The sequence below is a fragment of the Leptidea sinapis genome, chromosome 47 (genome assembly GCF_905404315.1).
Source record: "Leptidea sinapis chromosome 47, ilLepSina1.1, whole genome shotgun sequence".
NCBI lineage: Eukaryota > Metazoa > Arthropoda > Insecta > Lepidoptera > Pieridae > Leptidea > Leptidea sinapis.
In genome coordinates this window covers 1,602,002-1,619,259 of record NC_066311.1, presented here as the reverse complement: position 1 = coordinate 1,619,259, position 17,258 = coordinate 1,602,002, and the positions used below count along the sequence as shown (strand labels likewise).

General features: G+C 35.0%; 1 protein-coding gene across 3 annotated transcripts in view; it reads right to left on the bottom strand.

Annotated features, from left to right (window-relative positions):
* Nucleotides 1–17,258, bottom strand: part of LOC126978170 (torso-like protein) — a 25,765-nt gene extending 8,507 nt beyond the window's left edge. Inside the window, exons 1-4 of one of the 3 annotated variants that reach the window (XM_050826932.1) lie at nucleotides 17,090–17,258; nucleotides 7,219–7,437; nucleotides 4,911–5,205; nucleotides 3,101–3,235 (exon numbers count right to left, since the gene is read on the bottom strand). In XM_050826932.1, coding sequence (XP_050682889.1) covers nucleotides 3,101–3,235; nucleotides 4,911–5,205; nucleotides 7,219–7,437; nucleotides 17,090–17,196 — 756 coding nt within the window. In that variant the 5' untranslated portion in view covers nucleotides 17,197–17,258. Of the gene's footprint in view, nucleotides 1–3,100; nucleotides 3,236–4,910; nucleotides 5,206–7,218; nucleotides 7,438–17,085 lie in introns of those variants that run through there. The other 2 variants (XM_050826933.1, XM_050826934.1) reach the window with 2 other exon arrangements.

Genomic DNA, 17,258 nt, shown 5'->3' with positions numbered 1-17,258 from the left:
TTTCATCTTCATTTTCATTTTCTCTCCTTCCCACAAGCACACAGCCGGTCTGAGGTTCGAGTCTCCTTAGGAGACGCCCCGCTACTGTTGTTGCTTAGTCTTTGCGGCCTCCACGGCCCACGTCCTACTTCACTGTGAAAGCCAGGGCTGCTAACAGCACAGTGGAGGTTTTAGTCGGTATGGGGTGTCCGCTTATGCGGACACTCGAGTCCGACATATTACGGCCCGTTCCGGGGCGTAAATACGTAACCGTATCTCCTCCTCTCAAAAAAAATAAAATAAAGACCCGGCAGACTTCATACTACCTCAATCGATAAATAAAAGACCTAAACTTTTGTATAAAATAAACTTAAAACAAACAAAAGGACTCCTATTTTAAGTGTTACCCGTGTTTTAAGGAAGTTTATTTTTTACCTCCTCAGAAAGTTAGAAAAATATAAAAATTCTAATTTTATTAATAATTTAATATTTAATAATTTAATAATTTTTATATTTAATAATTAAATTATTAAATTTTAATATTTAATAATTTAATAGTTATTCATTTTAAACTATTATTTTTATTTGATTTCTGAACGACGGGGGACACGTCAAAGGAAAATCAAAATTGTTGTTTTTATTTAAATCCGAGGATTTTCATGTTTGTTCAAACCTTTTAAACCTTCCCTGGACTTCCACAAATAATTCAAGACAAAATTAGCCAAATCGGTCCTGCCGTTCTCGAGTTTTAGCGAGACTAACGAACAGCAATTCATTTTTATGTAATACTAGTCCACTTGAGTGGACCCAACAGACGTTGTCCTGTATACACGTTTAAAATCGGTCCAGCCGTTAGGAAGACTTTACTAATGTTTACTAATACTATGAGCAGGAGAATTATATTATAAGGACTAGAAGAAGGATGAATTGAGAATCTAAACTAATCTCAAATTTACTGAAACAAACAAAAAATCATCAAAATCGGTCCAGCCGTTTAGGAGGTAGTTTAATTGTTCACAATTAAACTACCTCCTAAAGAGGTAAGAGAATGGTTTGGCTTCAGCCAAACCATTCTCGAATCCACCCGAAGACACACATCAATCTCAAATTCACTGGAACACACAAAAATCTCATCAAAATCGGTCCAGCCGTTCAGGAGGTAGTTCAATTGTGAATCTAAACCATTCTCGAATCCACCTGAAGACACACAGAAAGTTTCAATAAAATCGGGCCAGCCGTCTAGGAGGAGTTCAGTGACATACACACGCACACAAGAATTATATATATAAAGATATAGATATAGATTTATTATTAAAGGTTTATTTTAAATTTTCATTATTCATTTCATAATTTTGGTGTCACAAATCCCAACATCTTTTGGTTCTTCTAGCCGGATAGCATAATTATTTTTGACTTTAACTTTTTATTAAATTATCTCAAATAAGATTCTCGTTCGTTGCTACATAAATAACCTGATCATTAAAGATTTAACGTCTTGGCAAGTATATTTTTTAAATTATTTATAAAGGAGGACGGCGAGAATGGACCCACAAAATTTAAAAATTAAGGACGCATCGGACAAGTACAAGTTTATATTAATTAGAGACTTACGTTTATACGATGTTTATACTAAAAATATTGAGGCGATAAGATGTGGGACTCAAAAGAAATAAATTAATATAATTTATTAAAAAATATGTCATCTTACACTAATGGAACGTTTTGCGCAATTTTATATGGATGTTCTGACACCATCAAACTATCTATACCTACCTATTCAGATCAGTAATTATTCAGTTGTAATTCACAATTCGATTATTATCGATTTTTGATACTAAAATCAGTAGGTAGGTAAGGTATCTTTAAAAGATTGAATTGTGAATCCTCAATTATTAGCTGCTGGCCAATCCTCCACATAAATATAATATTATCTTTTAGCAGACAGTCATTATGCATAGACATAAGATACAAATTATGGATTGAACAATAGACACCTATTGATTAATAATTTTAGGTTATATTTTACTTTTAGGTATATCTTTTATCTCCCACTTGTTTAGACTTACTTACGATTTGCTTTTTTCTTAGTTTTGTTACGTTCTAAAATTATTAATAAGTTTCCATGATGTACTCCACTTCTTTCAGTGGGTCCCAAACTAGGTACATGCATTCTTGCCATACTCCTTTAAGAAACGTTTATTCAAGTGGCATATTGCGTACTTACAGTTTCATAACTAATGTAGCTATCATTAGGTATAAGCCAAGTACAAAATCTCGGGCTCTATTCGGAGAAATTCGGTCTGCCCGAATAACTGAAATGCTAAGAAGTATTACCAAATCCCATACGAGCTCTCGTCAATCACTAACATATGCGGCCCAAATATTTCTGAATTTTTAGAAAATAGACTTTCACTAGTGAAAATATCTTATCTTAAGATTACCTTTACATAATTTCTTAAAATGTTAATCGAAAATAAATTTATAATAAAAATTTTTATTCAACATAGGATATAACTATATATATGTCACTTATTGAAAGTGAAAAACTATGCCTGACCTGAGAAGAAACTCAGCGAGCTTCATTTATTTATAAAAATATGGTTACAATGTAAAATCGTACAATAAAGTTTATTATTTAATAGCCTGAGGGCAGTCACTCTATACTCAACCTTTTACAACACAAACGATTTTTAATAATTCTTTTGAATTTCGTAAAACATTTGTTTCGAACATTTTCTCGGATCTTGTTGTAAAATCATATCCAACGCCCCACAAAATACTTACTAACTCGACCTAGCCGAGTAGTAGGCATTTTAAGTTTATGTTTGTAGTGTTAAATATAGACTTACTCGGAAATCCATGAGTATCTGGAAATCCCATCCATATTTGACGAAGTAAACTCATCCAAACCAGCTATCTAGTATGCTCTTGCAGTAAAATCCGATTAGAGGACTCAAGAGAGCCAATGTGCAACTTAACTAAGAGGAGATGGGGCAGTGGCTCCACCTCGCCAAACCTCAAACCTCTTGCAACTCACCTGATTATAGTCTTGAGGACTGATCGCAGGTCTAAATAACGAAAAAAAATATAGACAACATAGATATAAGCCAGTACAACATACCCTGATGTCGCCAACTTGCTTCAGGAAGTATGATGAGAAGTAGAACCTGATATTATCAGAATTACTTCTCCGTCTCTCGCGCAGTTTTATGTATGATCTTAGAAGGTTATAACCGCTGCGTTTGTACTTGAATACCTGAAAAAATAAATAACTGTCTTGACATAAAATTACTGATACAGAAGTAAATACATCTTTTTACTAACCAACTTCCTTCTGGGGCGTATATAAATTTAAGTAAAAAGGTATTAGAAAAGACATAGCCGAGCTTAACATGTCGCCTTACATGTGACTTAGAGACTACATGAGCTACAAGCGAGTAAGTTGTGATTTAGTATTAATTGGAACGGCGGAGGTGAGGGAACATGGTGTATTTCAGTAAATTTAACTGCGGAAACTCTACAACCAGAAACTAATGGTACCAATCAAAATATTATATTTCATCAGTATTTTAATTAATTATTATTGTATTTATCAATTATTTTTTGGCCGTCTGCCTGTCTGTCAATACCATTTATCTCGTGAACCCATGGAGGTATCATGTTGAAATTAAAACGATGTACTCAAGTCTACATTCTCTTAAAGCACAAAATATATTAGCTATTATTTATTCAAATATCAAATATTAAAAATGGCGTCATTTTGCACACTTTGAACATTATTTCTGACAACCTTCTTCTAAATTGCTGTAACGGCCAGCAAAACTTGTATGAAAATGCTTATCTGTCCTGCTTTAGCAGCAAATAAATTAACAAGTTAACTCATATCTAAATGTGTAATAAAAACATTTAACGATCTTTTACTCCAAAACATGGCAACCAAGGAGGTAACTCATCAAAGGTTTTATTTACACTTTGACCTGGCTTGCGAATAGAAGGCTGTTTATTGAAAACAAAAATAGATGAACACAAACGAGAGAAACATTATTGGTGTTCGTCATTGATTTTGAAAATAATTGTATTTGTCAAAATGAGTTCAAGTGAACATAATTAGTGTGATGAACTCAACCTTTAAGGCCAACTGAAATGCAAGAGGCGGCAACAACCGTTTAGTTTTAATATCGCATTATTTGAGAAAAGTACTAAACAAGCCTGTTTCTTACTTTTCTGTGAATAAACTGATAAAGTGTTATCGGCCGAGATGGAAAAAGGAAATAAAAGATGCGAATATTTATTTACTAAAATAATAAAATTTCTACAATTTGCCCTAAACTGCATACTTTCCGAGATATCGGCCAAAAACTTTTTTTTAAAGAGCTCCACCTGGATCTGGCAGCATTTTATAATTTTATGCTCAGTAAGTGTAAACCCTAAAGCCTTACAAATAAAAATTGGATCGAAAATTTTGTGAGAGGTTAAATTCTATTTGTACTGGCCTCCTTGATTTAAACCGCTTTATGTTGGGATTTTCTTGCTGACCGTATTCCGAAGAACTGTCATTCGAGCCAGGTTCATAGTAAAGCGGACGGACTTATTCAGTAGGTATTAATATACGGACTTATTAGTCATGTTTTTTTTAGGGAAAAGGAGGACATACGAGCGTACGGGTCACCTGGTGTTAAGTGATCACCACCGCCCACATTCTCTTGCAACACCAGAGGAAGCACAGGAGTACCTACGCGTTTGTTTTGAAGGTACCCATGTCGTATCATCCCGGAAACACCGCACAAGGAAGCTCATTCCACAGCTTTGTAGTACGAATTGAATTCCGCAGTGTGGAGGACCGCCACACATCCAGATGGTGGGGATAATATCCTGTCATGTGTGCCTCTTTTGCTGGCCGCTGCAGTAATATGCCTACCATAATTACTTACTTGATAAATAAAATTCCCAGTGACGTACGAGTCTATGTAATGAGTTCCGTAACTCTTCATAAACCTCCTTACAGCTGTCGAGTCCGTGACATTCAAGCGGTCGATGGCTCTCTGAACGTAGACCTTGGCCTTCATTTTTTTCAACGACTCTATCTCAACAGACTTGTGAGTTTTGGATATTTTCACGAGGACGAAGCAGCAGTTATCAGGTGTTGAGTCGTAGTCCATCCCGAACGATCTGAGTATTTCATCAGGGACCCAGTCTCCGAGGAACGCCTTCCATGCTATGTCTGTACTGAAAATTGTGTCAATAGTAAGATTTTAAGATGGTAAATACTTAGATGATTCAGGAAGTGAGAATTTCGTAGTCATTTATTGAAGTGTAACGACTTTAGGCGCGTTATGAAAAAAATGATGAAAGAGTGAAATTTTAAGATGCGCGCGCATCAATGTAACACAAAAGTACAAATTGGTTCCAAAAATTTTCTGACGTTTGCGACATTCGAATTTTTTTCTTTTTATTTCTTCGTTCATTATTAGGACAGGCAAAGGGTTCAAGCCCATACAGCCGTATTCGTTATTTAATAATTAATTGTCCTAGCCATCTTTGCAAGTTTTTTTACAATATTCTACAACGTAGAATAGCAGGAGGATTTTTGCTTTGGTACGCCAAACTTCTTGCGTGCACACATACACTTTTTTTTTTAAAAGGCTTGCCAACTAGATATAAAATGAGTTAATAGATACTATGACAACTTAAAAAGATATGCACAACGTTGCACTTATATATTATTGTAAGTTTTATTAACAGTTTAGATAGATCCAAACTATAAGGGTACAAAAACATATTTCTTAAAATTGCTTGTTATATAATTATATAGCAAATTGGATGGGTGAATTTGAGCCATAATAAATATTCCTGGAAAATCGAACATGTATTTGCAGATATGTACGAAGGTACTAATGATAAGCTGGCACACACAATCCAGTCTTGGATACCTAGATAATTTATACGTCTTAATAGACTGCGAAAGATCACGTCGAAATAAATTGACAGTTAACCTCTATTTTGAGCAATGCACGCCCATTAACAGGAAATGACATACAAATCGCGAGTGTAAGACGTAGCTTGTCACGCACACTAAAGTAATACCTAGCCTGTTTTCATCGGTTGTCTGGGATGAAGAGGATCTAAGCTTGGATAGTGGTAATGAAGTCTAATTGTTTAATAATTTATATAACACTAAAACGTATGAAGTAGGTATTAACGTAATTCTAGTCATGAATATATAACTTAAAATACTGACGGTGTATCCCTTATACCCCCTGTTAAAAATAGGCATTTATTTTTTACCGAACTGAATTCCTTTCAAATACTTTTTGACATATGTAAATTTAATCAATACCACAGTATACAGTATACAGTCTAATACACGAATACAGTCTAAAGTGTCAATACACAGAGCAGAAAACTATTTCAGTATTATTTTTTGCGCTCTGTCTATACTATATTGAGGATTCGTTCTGCAATTTACCGAGAAAACAATATTTTGAAAGAGCAAAAGAGTACGCGAGACAAAATACGTTTTAGAATATATGAAGATTAGTTTTTTTGCACTCTAATCTCAGACACGTCTAAGCCGATTTGGATTCAGAATGATGTTTTTTTTTTTCGTAAGCTCCTCCTAATATTTCTTGTTTGTTTCACACCAATATTGAGTTCTTACTTCATATACAAAAACTAACGTTAGTTGAAATAATAACATGCCACAATTTTCGCAGGCAAAGTCGCGTCTTAATTTTTTTGCAATAATTTCTATATAAAAATATCAATTGTATTATATAACTCTACATTTATTTTACTAAATATCACGCCATCATTAGTGTTTCCATTTTTTTTATGAAAATAAGGGAGGAGACGAGCAGGACGTTCAGCTGATGGTAATTGATACGCCCTGCCCATTACAATGCAGTGCCGCACAGGATTCTTGAAAAACCCCAAAAATTCTGAGCGGCACTGCAACTGAGCTCGTCACCTTGAGACATAAGATGTTAAGTCTCATTTGCCTTTCCCTTCAGACCGAAACACAGTAATGCTTAAACATTACTGCTTCACGGCAGAAATGGTCGCCGTTGTGGTACCCATAATCTATCCAGAATCCTGTGCAAAGGAGCTTCCCACTGGTATTTATTTGACCCATTTCATTGACGTATATGTTAATCATGGTTTACTTAAACTAGCATTATTTTGTAATGATTAATACAAGTATATTGTTTGGGAACAATAAATAAATAAAAACATACATACCCTTCTATATGAAAGTTCTGGAAGTAAGTCTTGAGTAGATCTTCGAATGTCTCACAGAGCTGGATGTTCATATCCACCTGCTTGTCTCCAGACGTCTCCCTGACCACGATGCTGTCGAACACCCTGATGTTTTTCTCTCGAAAGGGTTCAATTGGTTCGGAGACTTCATCCTCATAGTCTGATGATACCACTTGGGTAACTTGAGATAGATCTCCGTAGCTGAAACGTTATTTTAGATGTAAGGCTATCAACAATCCAAGAATGGCTTAGTCGAGTAAGTAAGTCTTTTGTGGGGCGATGTATATACTTTTACAACAAGATCCCAGAAAATGTTCAAAATAAATGTACAAATTCCGAAATTTAAATCAAATCAAAATCACTTTATTTATGTAGGTCACGGAAATGATACTTATGAATGTCAAAAAAAAAATTTGTTATTAAATTTATCGCCATTTCGTAAAGGGTTGAGCTTATGGGAAGCAGTGGCAAGAAACTTATTGATTCAAAAGAATTGTTTAAAAAAAATGGTACAACAGGTTACTATAATATAAATGACTTACTTAATGATACCACAGATTGGGAATGAAGCAACCGCCCTCAGGCTATTAAATAATAAGTTTAATTGTACGATATTACATTGCAACCATATTTTTTATGAAACTAAAAGAAGACGTTGAGTTTCTTGCGCCCGTTCTTCTCAGGTCTGAGGCATACTTTTTCGAATGAGTTGTTGACTTTTAATAAGTCATTAGTATATCCTCATATATCTATGCTAATTAGATATCATATTCCAATTATGAATAAAAATATATCAATTTGAATAGGCGTCACAGTAGATCAGTAAGTAAATGGTCATGCCAATACCTTAGGTCAAATGGGTAATACCTTTGAACAAGACTTTTTTTTCTACCACTTATCATACAGCACTTAGAATTTGTTTAATTATTAAGAATACGTAGTGCTACAGTTTCGCGAAAAATCAAATGAAACAGAGAAATATTCCAATTTAATTTGTAACCTAAATTTATGAACGATGCGGGAATGGAACCCGCGACTCTCGGGTTCCGTCCGAGCGCTCTTACCAACTGAGCCAACCGTTCTAGTGGCGCATGGTTCGAAAACCTTGGCAGTCTTGTTCAACTCACATGTTGTGGCTTCATCTACAGGATCTACTTTACAGTTGATAACCTGCTTGAGCAGGTATTGGGGTATAATATTGGGGTCAACCCCAATATTTGCATATTAGGAAATTGCCTGAAGATTTCGGTCTTTCAATTCAAATCATTTTTTTTTATGACAGTAAGGGACGAGACGAGCAGGACGTTCAGCTGATGGCAATTGACACGCCCTGCACATTCCAATGCAGTGCCGCTCTGGATTCTTGAAAAACCCAAAAATTCTGAACGGCACTACAGTTGCGCTCGTCACCTTGAGATATAAGGTGTTAAGTCTCATTTACCCAGTAATTTCACTAGCTACGGCGCCCTTTAGACCGAAACACAGTAACGCTTACACATTACGTCTTCTTCACGTCAGAAATATGCGCCGTTGTTGTGCCCACACATATCTAACCGGCATCCTATGCAATTAAATTTGTAACTAAAATTTATGAATGACGCGCACTCAAACCTGCGCCTCTCGGGTTCGGTCCGAGCGCTCTTACCAACTAAGCCAACCGTTCGAGTGACGCATTGGTCGTAACTCTGATATGTCTTGGTATGTATGGAAATTTCGTAATTCATATATTTTTTCGAGCTGTGAAAATATACATTTTATTACTTATTCATTTAAATCATTTTCTGTACATTTAATCTTATTTAAACAATACCCGGTGCAAAACACAGCCGGTGCAAACTTATTGCGCTATTGATAACCGTCTACAGTCTACACTATAGAAAGTCGTAACAGAAAAATCTTGCACTTTTTATAATTTTAGATATTTTATTTGAGTTAGATATTATATAAATACTACTTACTAGCTGGCCTGACAGACGTTGTTCTGTACATAATAAATAAAATACTGTTTTTTATGAATTTTTTAATAATATTTCATAATATCAAGAAATATTTCGTAAAATATACTCCCTGTTGTTATAATCAAATTGTTTCACAGCAGAACTGTCAAACCGTGCGTCAATAAAATATTTCATAGAAAATATGTCCATACAAAATAAATATAATGATGGGTCCCAAATCGAAATAAAAACTATACTGTACTCCATGAAGTAATCCCCATTAAAATCCGTTCATCAGTTTAGGAGTTCACTGGCAACAAACATCAGAACCCTGGATTTATATCTATATATATGTATATATATATAGATATATATAAATCCCGGGTTATATATAAATATATATATATATAAAAGAAAGTCGTGTTAGTTACACCATTTATAACTCAAGAACGGCTAGACCATTTTTTCTGTTGTTTTATTTTTTGGGTTACTTTTCGTCGGGAATAGGATAATAAGTAATAAAATATCGAAAAAATCACATAAAAATAATATTATAAAAACATTTATTTTCTCATACATTTTGTATGGATTGACATTTTGACATTTTTGTGACACGGAATCACGACATTTTCTAGCAAACACTCAAAAATACAATGTTTGTTTCCAAATGTCCTCATTTGGGGCAGACATTGTCTAAGAACGACGATTTAATACGATATTCAGGGTATTAATTTATTTATATTCTTACACACAATACAGTAGAAGAATAACTTACCTACTATACTTATTCCTATGTATTATGTATGCTAATTCTAAAAATAAGTGTTTACAAATCAGTAATACGGACTTTGCTTTTGATTTTGTAGATACAAGGACAGATTCACCATCGAATTGGATCATTGCAATCTCTAGAAGATGCACACCATAAATTTTAACAATTATATTTCATGGGCACCATGGAGGAACAACGACATGAAGAGATCAATGCAGCAATGATAATAGCAATTCTTCATTATCTGCAGCAACTACTTCATGAACATTTTGCATGTCGAGTTAGCCCGCAAATCTTTAATTTCCAATCCGTCTTACATTCGCCATGACCATTAACAAATCTCAAGGACAATTCTTGATAGTTTGTGGTCTGAATCTAGAAAATCTATTTCCCATGGCCAATCTATATATATGTATAAGAGATTTCCACGTATATAGTCACTCATCACGATCTGATCTCTGGAACCATAAGGCGTAGAGACTTGAAATTTGGTAGGAATATTCCTTTCGTCGAGTAGAGGTCAGCTAAGCATTTTACGAAATTCCATAGGCGAGAGTTTTTTTTTAACAGAACAATGTCTGTCGGGTCCGCTAGTATATTAATATAATAACCGCATTGTTTGAATGACAACAAACAAATACAGCAAGTCACAAGAATTTAATTTACTTCTATGCTTCGTGTTCGTGGTGAACGCGTGACGCAGTACGCCATTTCATGCCACCAAAGAGTCTGCAAACGGACTAAGGCATACGTGATGGGAAATGGTGAGACAACTTCCCATGGACATCTGCAACACCAGGGGTCGAGAGATTCGTTGTCAAGAGGCCTTTCAGGTTCAAGGGAAGTATGTTCTTTTCTTGAAGGTCCCTAAGTCATATCGGCTCGGAAATACCGCAGCCGGTAATTGATTCCACAGAGTGGTTGTAGGAGTCAGCAATTTCTTCTTCTTCTTGTAAAACGCGTGATTGTGGAATTTCACACGTCAACGTGATATGGGTATTTAACACTTTTAACTTAATGTCCGGTGGTGGAATTCGGCCGCTGGTATTGAGCAATCCCCGAGATATATGCGGTAGAAGATGTAGAGAGAACCTACATCTTTACGCAACGCCTCTCATCGTGAACTCGAGCCATCCTTACCCGGCCGGGTGTTACAAAACTTAGTACCTATTTCGTCAATATAATATCAAGTCAACGTTTTCGTTCGCAAATTCGTCAACTGTTTTGAATTAAGCTGTTTTAGTGAGGCATTCAATTTCTTCATTTATTGCGAGTTACCGGCGAAGACGTTGATTGAATTTATTAGCTTATTATGTTCAACAGGTTTTTTCGTTGAAGAAAAACAGTTAATTCGTTAACGAACATTAAACTGTTAATAAAAACAGTTTATTGATTTAACGACCACCTCTATTACAAAGGCGAGCGTGACGTCTGAGTTTCATTCAGTTATGTGAAAAAAATAAAGTGCTCAGAGCGTCTAAAGTATTAACTGTAGTATATAACATTGAGCCGAAGAGTCTGAAGAAGAAGTAATGGTTATTTAGCACCATTAATTAATATAAAAATGTCCACTACCATAAATATTGAATGATTTTTCTTGCAGTACCTGAGTGTTGAGTAATTTTATTGTACGTTAGACAATAACCATTTCCTTAGGTAGTGGGGGTTTGTTCCCAGCCGAGCAAAAACTATGCGAGCTGAGGAAGTTATTGTTTCCATTAAAACGTAAAATGGCAAATCTTATGTTGAGTAGGTATACCTATAATATATATCTTTGCACTGTGGTTTCTGGCTTATGTTTTCTTAAACATATTCACTGCCAACGCATTTAAAAAAAATAAGAAATTTTTAATAGTGATAAACCTTCATGGAACTGAATGATTTTTTTAGGGCAATAAGGGACGAGATGACCAGGACGTTCAGCTGATGGTAATAGATACGCCCTGCCCATTACAGTGCAGTGCCGCTCAGGAGTACTGAAAAACCCAAAAATTCTGACCGGCACTACAATTGCGCTTGTCTCCTTGAGACATAAGATGTTAAGTCTCATTTGCCCAGTAATTTCACTAGCTAAGGCGCCCTACAGACCGAAACACAATAATGCTTACACATAACTGCTTCACGGCAGGAGTAGGTTATGTTGTGGTACCCATAATCTAGCCGGCATCCTGCGCAAAGGAGGTAAAACTGAACTGTCGCGCTCGTAAAGCTGGCTCTTGTCGACTGAGAGAGTGCGAACAGGTGGATCAATATTTCCAGAGTAGTTTCATCACAATTACATTCATATACCTATTTCAAAATATAAGTCGATAAACTTGTTATGCCTACTAATCAGTTAAGAGTTAGTAGTTTTCGCAAACTATTCAGTTTAGAATAAAAATTGTATTAGAATCTTCAATATCACTTTTGAAGAACCCCCAAAGTTAATTGTTTTTTTTTCTATTTTTGTGTGAAAATGTTAATGCGGTTCACAGAATACATCTACTTACCAAGTTTCAAAGTTTCGGAGAAAATTGGCTGTGACATACGGACGGACAGACAGACAGACATGAATTAATAAGGGTTCCGTTTTTTGCCATTTGGCTACGAAATCCTAAAAAAGAGCAAGCATTCATTCGACAAAATGTGCTTCTACATTTCGTCGGCTTGTACATATTTTGTTTGAACAATTTGTTTTTGCAATTGAAATTATTTAGCAAAATGCTTAAAAGCTTTTTTCAGAGTTTAATTTCAGACTATTTTTGAGCATAATTCTGAGTAGTTGCTTATTGTTCGTCAACGGGTCACATTTATTACGCTCGTCCCTTTGAGACATGATGTTTGAATTCTTATTGGGCCAGTAATTTCACTAGCAATGCCTTCAAACCAAAACATAGCCACGTTTGCACATTACTGCTTCACGGCAGAAGCCTTCCCCTGAAAATATGCCATTTTGAAAATACAATTTCTTTTAATCATGTAGGTCAAGGAAATGACACTTATGAATGTTAAAAGTTTTCTTTCTTTCTACATTTACCGCAACTTCGGAAAAGGTTGAGCTTTAATGAGAAGAAGTGGCAAGAAACTCATTGCCACTATTTTAATCAACATTTACAGCTTCATTGTTTTACAAATCATTTCAATAAGAATTTATGTAATGTGATGCAACAAACATACTCAAACGTCAAATAGTCAATGCCTTCCACGAGTAAGTTAAAAAAAGTTAATGTAAATGATATACAAAACAAGAGTTATTGAGTACAGTAGATGCATCAATCCTCACACACCGTAAAAAATATAATTACTTCATTTTTAAAAACATAAAGCAGAGTTTCTGGTAACAGGATCATCCTGCCACCACAAGTAGCGCCCGTTTGGGAGCAAATGGACCAGCCATCGCCTCCTTTGACATATTTTAGGTTAGTAATAAATAGGTAATATCTATAGATCCAATCAAAGATGGAACCCAGTAATTACAGGCCGATATCACTATTAGGGTCTGTCTCAAAACTATTGGAGCGCATTGTGAACAAAAGAGTAGTCGCTTACCTTGAATCTAACTCCCTTATAGCGAATCGGCAGTTTGGATTTAGAAGGGGCAAGTCAACAGAAGATGCAGTGACTCTTCTCACAAAAGTTGTTGCCGCCCATTTAGACGAAGGAAGGGCCTGTGTAGGAGTTTTCCTAGATTTATCGAAAGCCTTTGATACAGTTTCAATTCCCATCCTACTGCGAAAACTCGAAGCATACGGGTTCCGAGGATTTATACTGGATTGGTTTACCAGCTATTTGACGAATAGAAGCCAATGTGTTAAAGTTGGTGATAAACTTAGTGACCTGAGACCAATATCCTTCGGGGTACCACAGGGCAGCATTTTAGGTCCTACTCTGTTTTTATTATATATTAATGACATAATGTTTATCCCATTACAAAATGCTGAGATCCTGTGTTACGCTGATGACACAGCTATTGTTTTTCACGGACTCTCTTGGGATACCGTTAACGAATATGTCGAGCAAGTGACATACTCACTGGTATCATACTGGCTGAAACAAAATATTCTAACTTTAAATTCTTCTAAAACTAGATTTCAATGCTTTTATAAGACTTCTGCTTCATCACCAAGCCAACAGCAAAATCTTAAAATTCACAGTACAAACTGTACAGGACGTCCAGCTCAAAAGTGCACTTGTGATCACATTAAAAGAGTTAACGCAATGAGATATCTTGGAATAGTCGTAGACGAAACATTAAGTTTCAGAGATCACGTTGCTGCTGTCTCAACTCGTTTACGAAAATTGGTATACACCATTAAATTGCTTCGAGAGTCCGCTGAGCTTTCATTATTAAAAAGCATCTGTTTAGCCCTCGGACAATCAATCATAAATTACTGCATTCTAGCCTGGGGAGGTACAAATTCCACCAACCTCATAAAATTGGAAAGAGCGCAAAGAGCTGTGTTAAAAGTCGCTTTGAGGAAACCGATTAGATACCCAACGAATGATTTGTACAGCGACGCTCAGGTACTCAGTGTTCGAAAGCTGTACCTGATAAGAGTGGCGATGCATGTCCACAAAACAGCTCTGAACTCAAAAGGATACAACACATTGCTTAAAAACCGAGTTTACAAATTGCCTGTTACTAATGTCAAAACTGCATTTGCATGTCGCTTTCCAACCTTTTTGTACCCCCGGATTTATAATAAACTGGTCCAGCTATGTAAATTTAAAGAACACTCCATCTTCAAGGCTAAAGAGCTTCTATCAAAATATTTAATACAACTATCCTATATGGAAACTGAAAATCTTCTTAAGGAACAATCCTAAAAAATACACACAATACATATACACAATACACACACTTATATACACACAACACATATACACACAATTAATACTTGTATAGTTATTACTGTTACTTTATTTCTTTATATGATTGGTAAAATTTTAGTAATCAGCTTGTTGTCACTAGCCGCTTGTATATCTTTATTTTCTGTTAATTCTACTATTTCCCCCACGAGACAGGCAACGCCTAGTGTGGGGGTCAGTATAAAATGTTAATTTGTATATGAAAAGTGCGAAATAAATGATTTTGTATTTTGTATTTTAGTACTTATTGCTATATCGCTATACATGATTAAGTATATTATTGATGAGTCTGAGCCTGGCTTTAATCTAAATAGCTTGAAATATTATATTATGTTTGTTATAAAAAGATTACGTTTCAGTGGATTATTACAATTACCATTATTATAATAGGCGCATACCGTAACTCAAATTACGACGTATGAGAATGAATTAATAAACTGTTTTAATGTTAGTATTTCAAGATAATACTTCAATTAAAAATCAAGAGGACAGGGAGGACTTATTAAACTAATTTTTTTTAGCTCATTGTTCGAAACCCGCATCGTTCATAAAATTTTGTTTTTCAAATTTTATTTGTGTATTAATCCTAGAAGTGAAGGTCATCAGTTTAAAAAAACATAACATATTGTTTAGATTTACAAGAGCGACATCTCAAGTCAATTACCTAATATGCAAATATTGGGGTTGAGCCGGTTATCAACTGTAAAGTAGATCCTGTACATGAAGCCACAACCTGAGAGTTGAACAAAGCAAACAGAATTTTTTAACGAGGCGGTACTCGAACGGTTAGCTCAGTTGGTTAGAGCTAACCGGCACGGGACGACGGAGGTCGTGGGTTCGAATCCCGCATCGTTCATAAAATTTTGTTTTTCAAATTTTATTTGTGTTTTAAAACAAACATATATTTCGTAAGTCTATGTAGCTATGTTTGTGTAGAATTTTAAGACTTATCTGTTCATATACTTAATATAAAAAAAATATTTAAATGTCTGTTTTTCTGTATCTACTTATAACAAATTAATTGGTTTTTTGGTCTGTTCATTTTAAGGTTATATTTTGTAAAGTGGCTTTGGTGCAGTTCAGTGCAGCCCTGTTTCATTGCGACCAATGTGATCTAATGTGATAGTCACTGTTAACTATAGCTCACTGATAAGAATGTGTCTTTTCATGAATCTTATTATATCTATTGCAGTGAGTTAACATATCTCAAGTTGTTGAAGAATTGGTCTTCAAAGAGATGCTACGTATACACATTAAAAGACCACATTCAGAGAGGATAACAGAATCTATACGCTCTGCAATCTGTAAAGGCTTGCTCGCTCGCGGCACATAATCAAAGAAAAGTAAGACATCTCTCCTCTCCTCTCCGCTTGATCCATTTCCACCGAAGCTAAGCGGAGAGGAGATATGGAAATTACAAAATCTGATTAGTTATCAAAACGCAACTCCTCTCCTCTCCGCTTTGGTGGAAACCGGGCCTTAGTGTCCTGATTAGAATGCGTATGTTTTCTCTACTTAGCCTGAGTGGCTCATGCGCAGCCTTCTTGTTGAAGGATTAGGGTTTTAGCTCAAGAGTTTTTTACCTAGGGTACGTGAGAAGAATAAAAGTAGGTAGGTACACGTGGAATTGCAATTAGGTGCCTTGTATTGCACAATTTTGAATTAGCAACACACGTCTGCTTTTAAGTAAATATCTAATATAAATTATATATTGTGAAATTCTGTGTTTAACACATCAGCTAGGCGTTTTCGGAGAGATGTGATCAATCTGAATCCCAAAAATCCAGCCTTAAATTTCAACAAAAGTATAAAAAATATACAAATTGAATATGTACCAAAACTCGTTTGCAATGTAGGACTTGAATCCTTGACTCTTGGGTTCCGTCCGAGCGCCCTTACCAACTGAGAAAACCGTCCGAGTCCACATCGTCCATGAATTTTGGTAGAAATTAAATTTGCAGATATATTTAATCCCAGAAGTGAGCAACAACATTACAAAATAACAAACTTTTAAAATAATTAAAACTTTTTCCGAAATACGCAAAAATATACATGCAATAATAAGTATTAACAATATATTTTATGATACAAATATAATTATTAGGCAAAAAAATAGTTTATATTTTAAAAATAACCTTTACCGAAATAACTACTGTTCTCATCGTCAATTGTGATACGTTAATAGTAAAAAAATATCATCAACTTTAATAATAAGCATTATTAAAGTATCTATGCGTACTTCGACTTGAATATTTAAATTTAAAACTATTAAATATAATAATTAATATCTACTTACTTTGCGAAAACATCTATAGAATTCCCAATACTCAAACCATATCCTAAGTCATCGTCCGAATAACACAAACAACTTTTAACTAACACAACAAAAACTAACAATAACATCTTATTGAATTTGCTAAACTATAAACTTAACATAAATTGTAACATGTTAACAACCGCGTGAA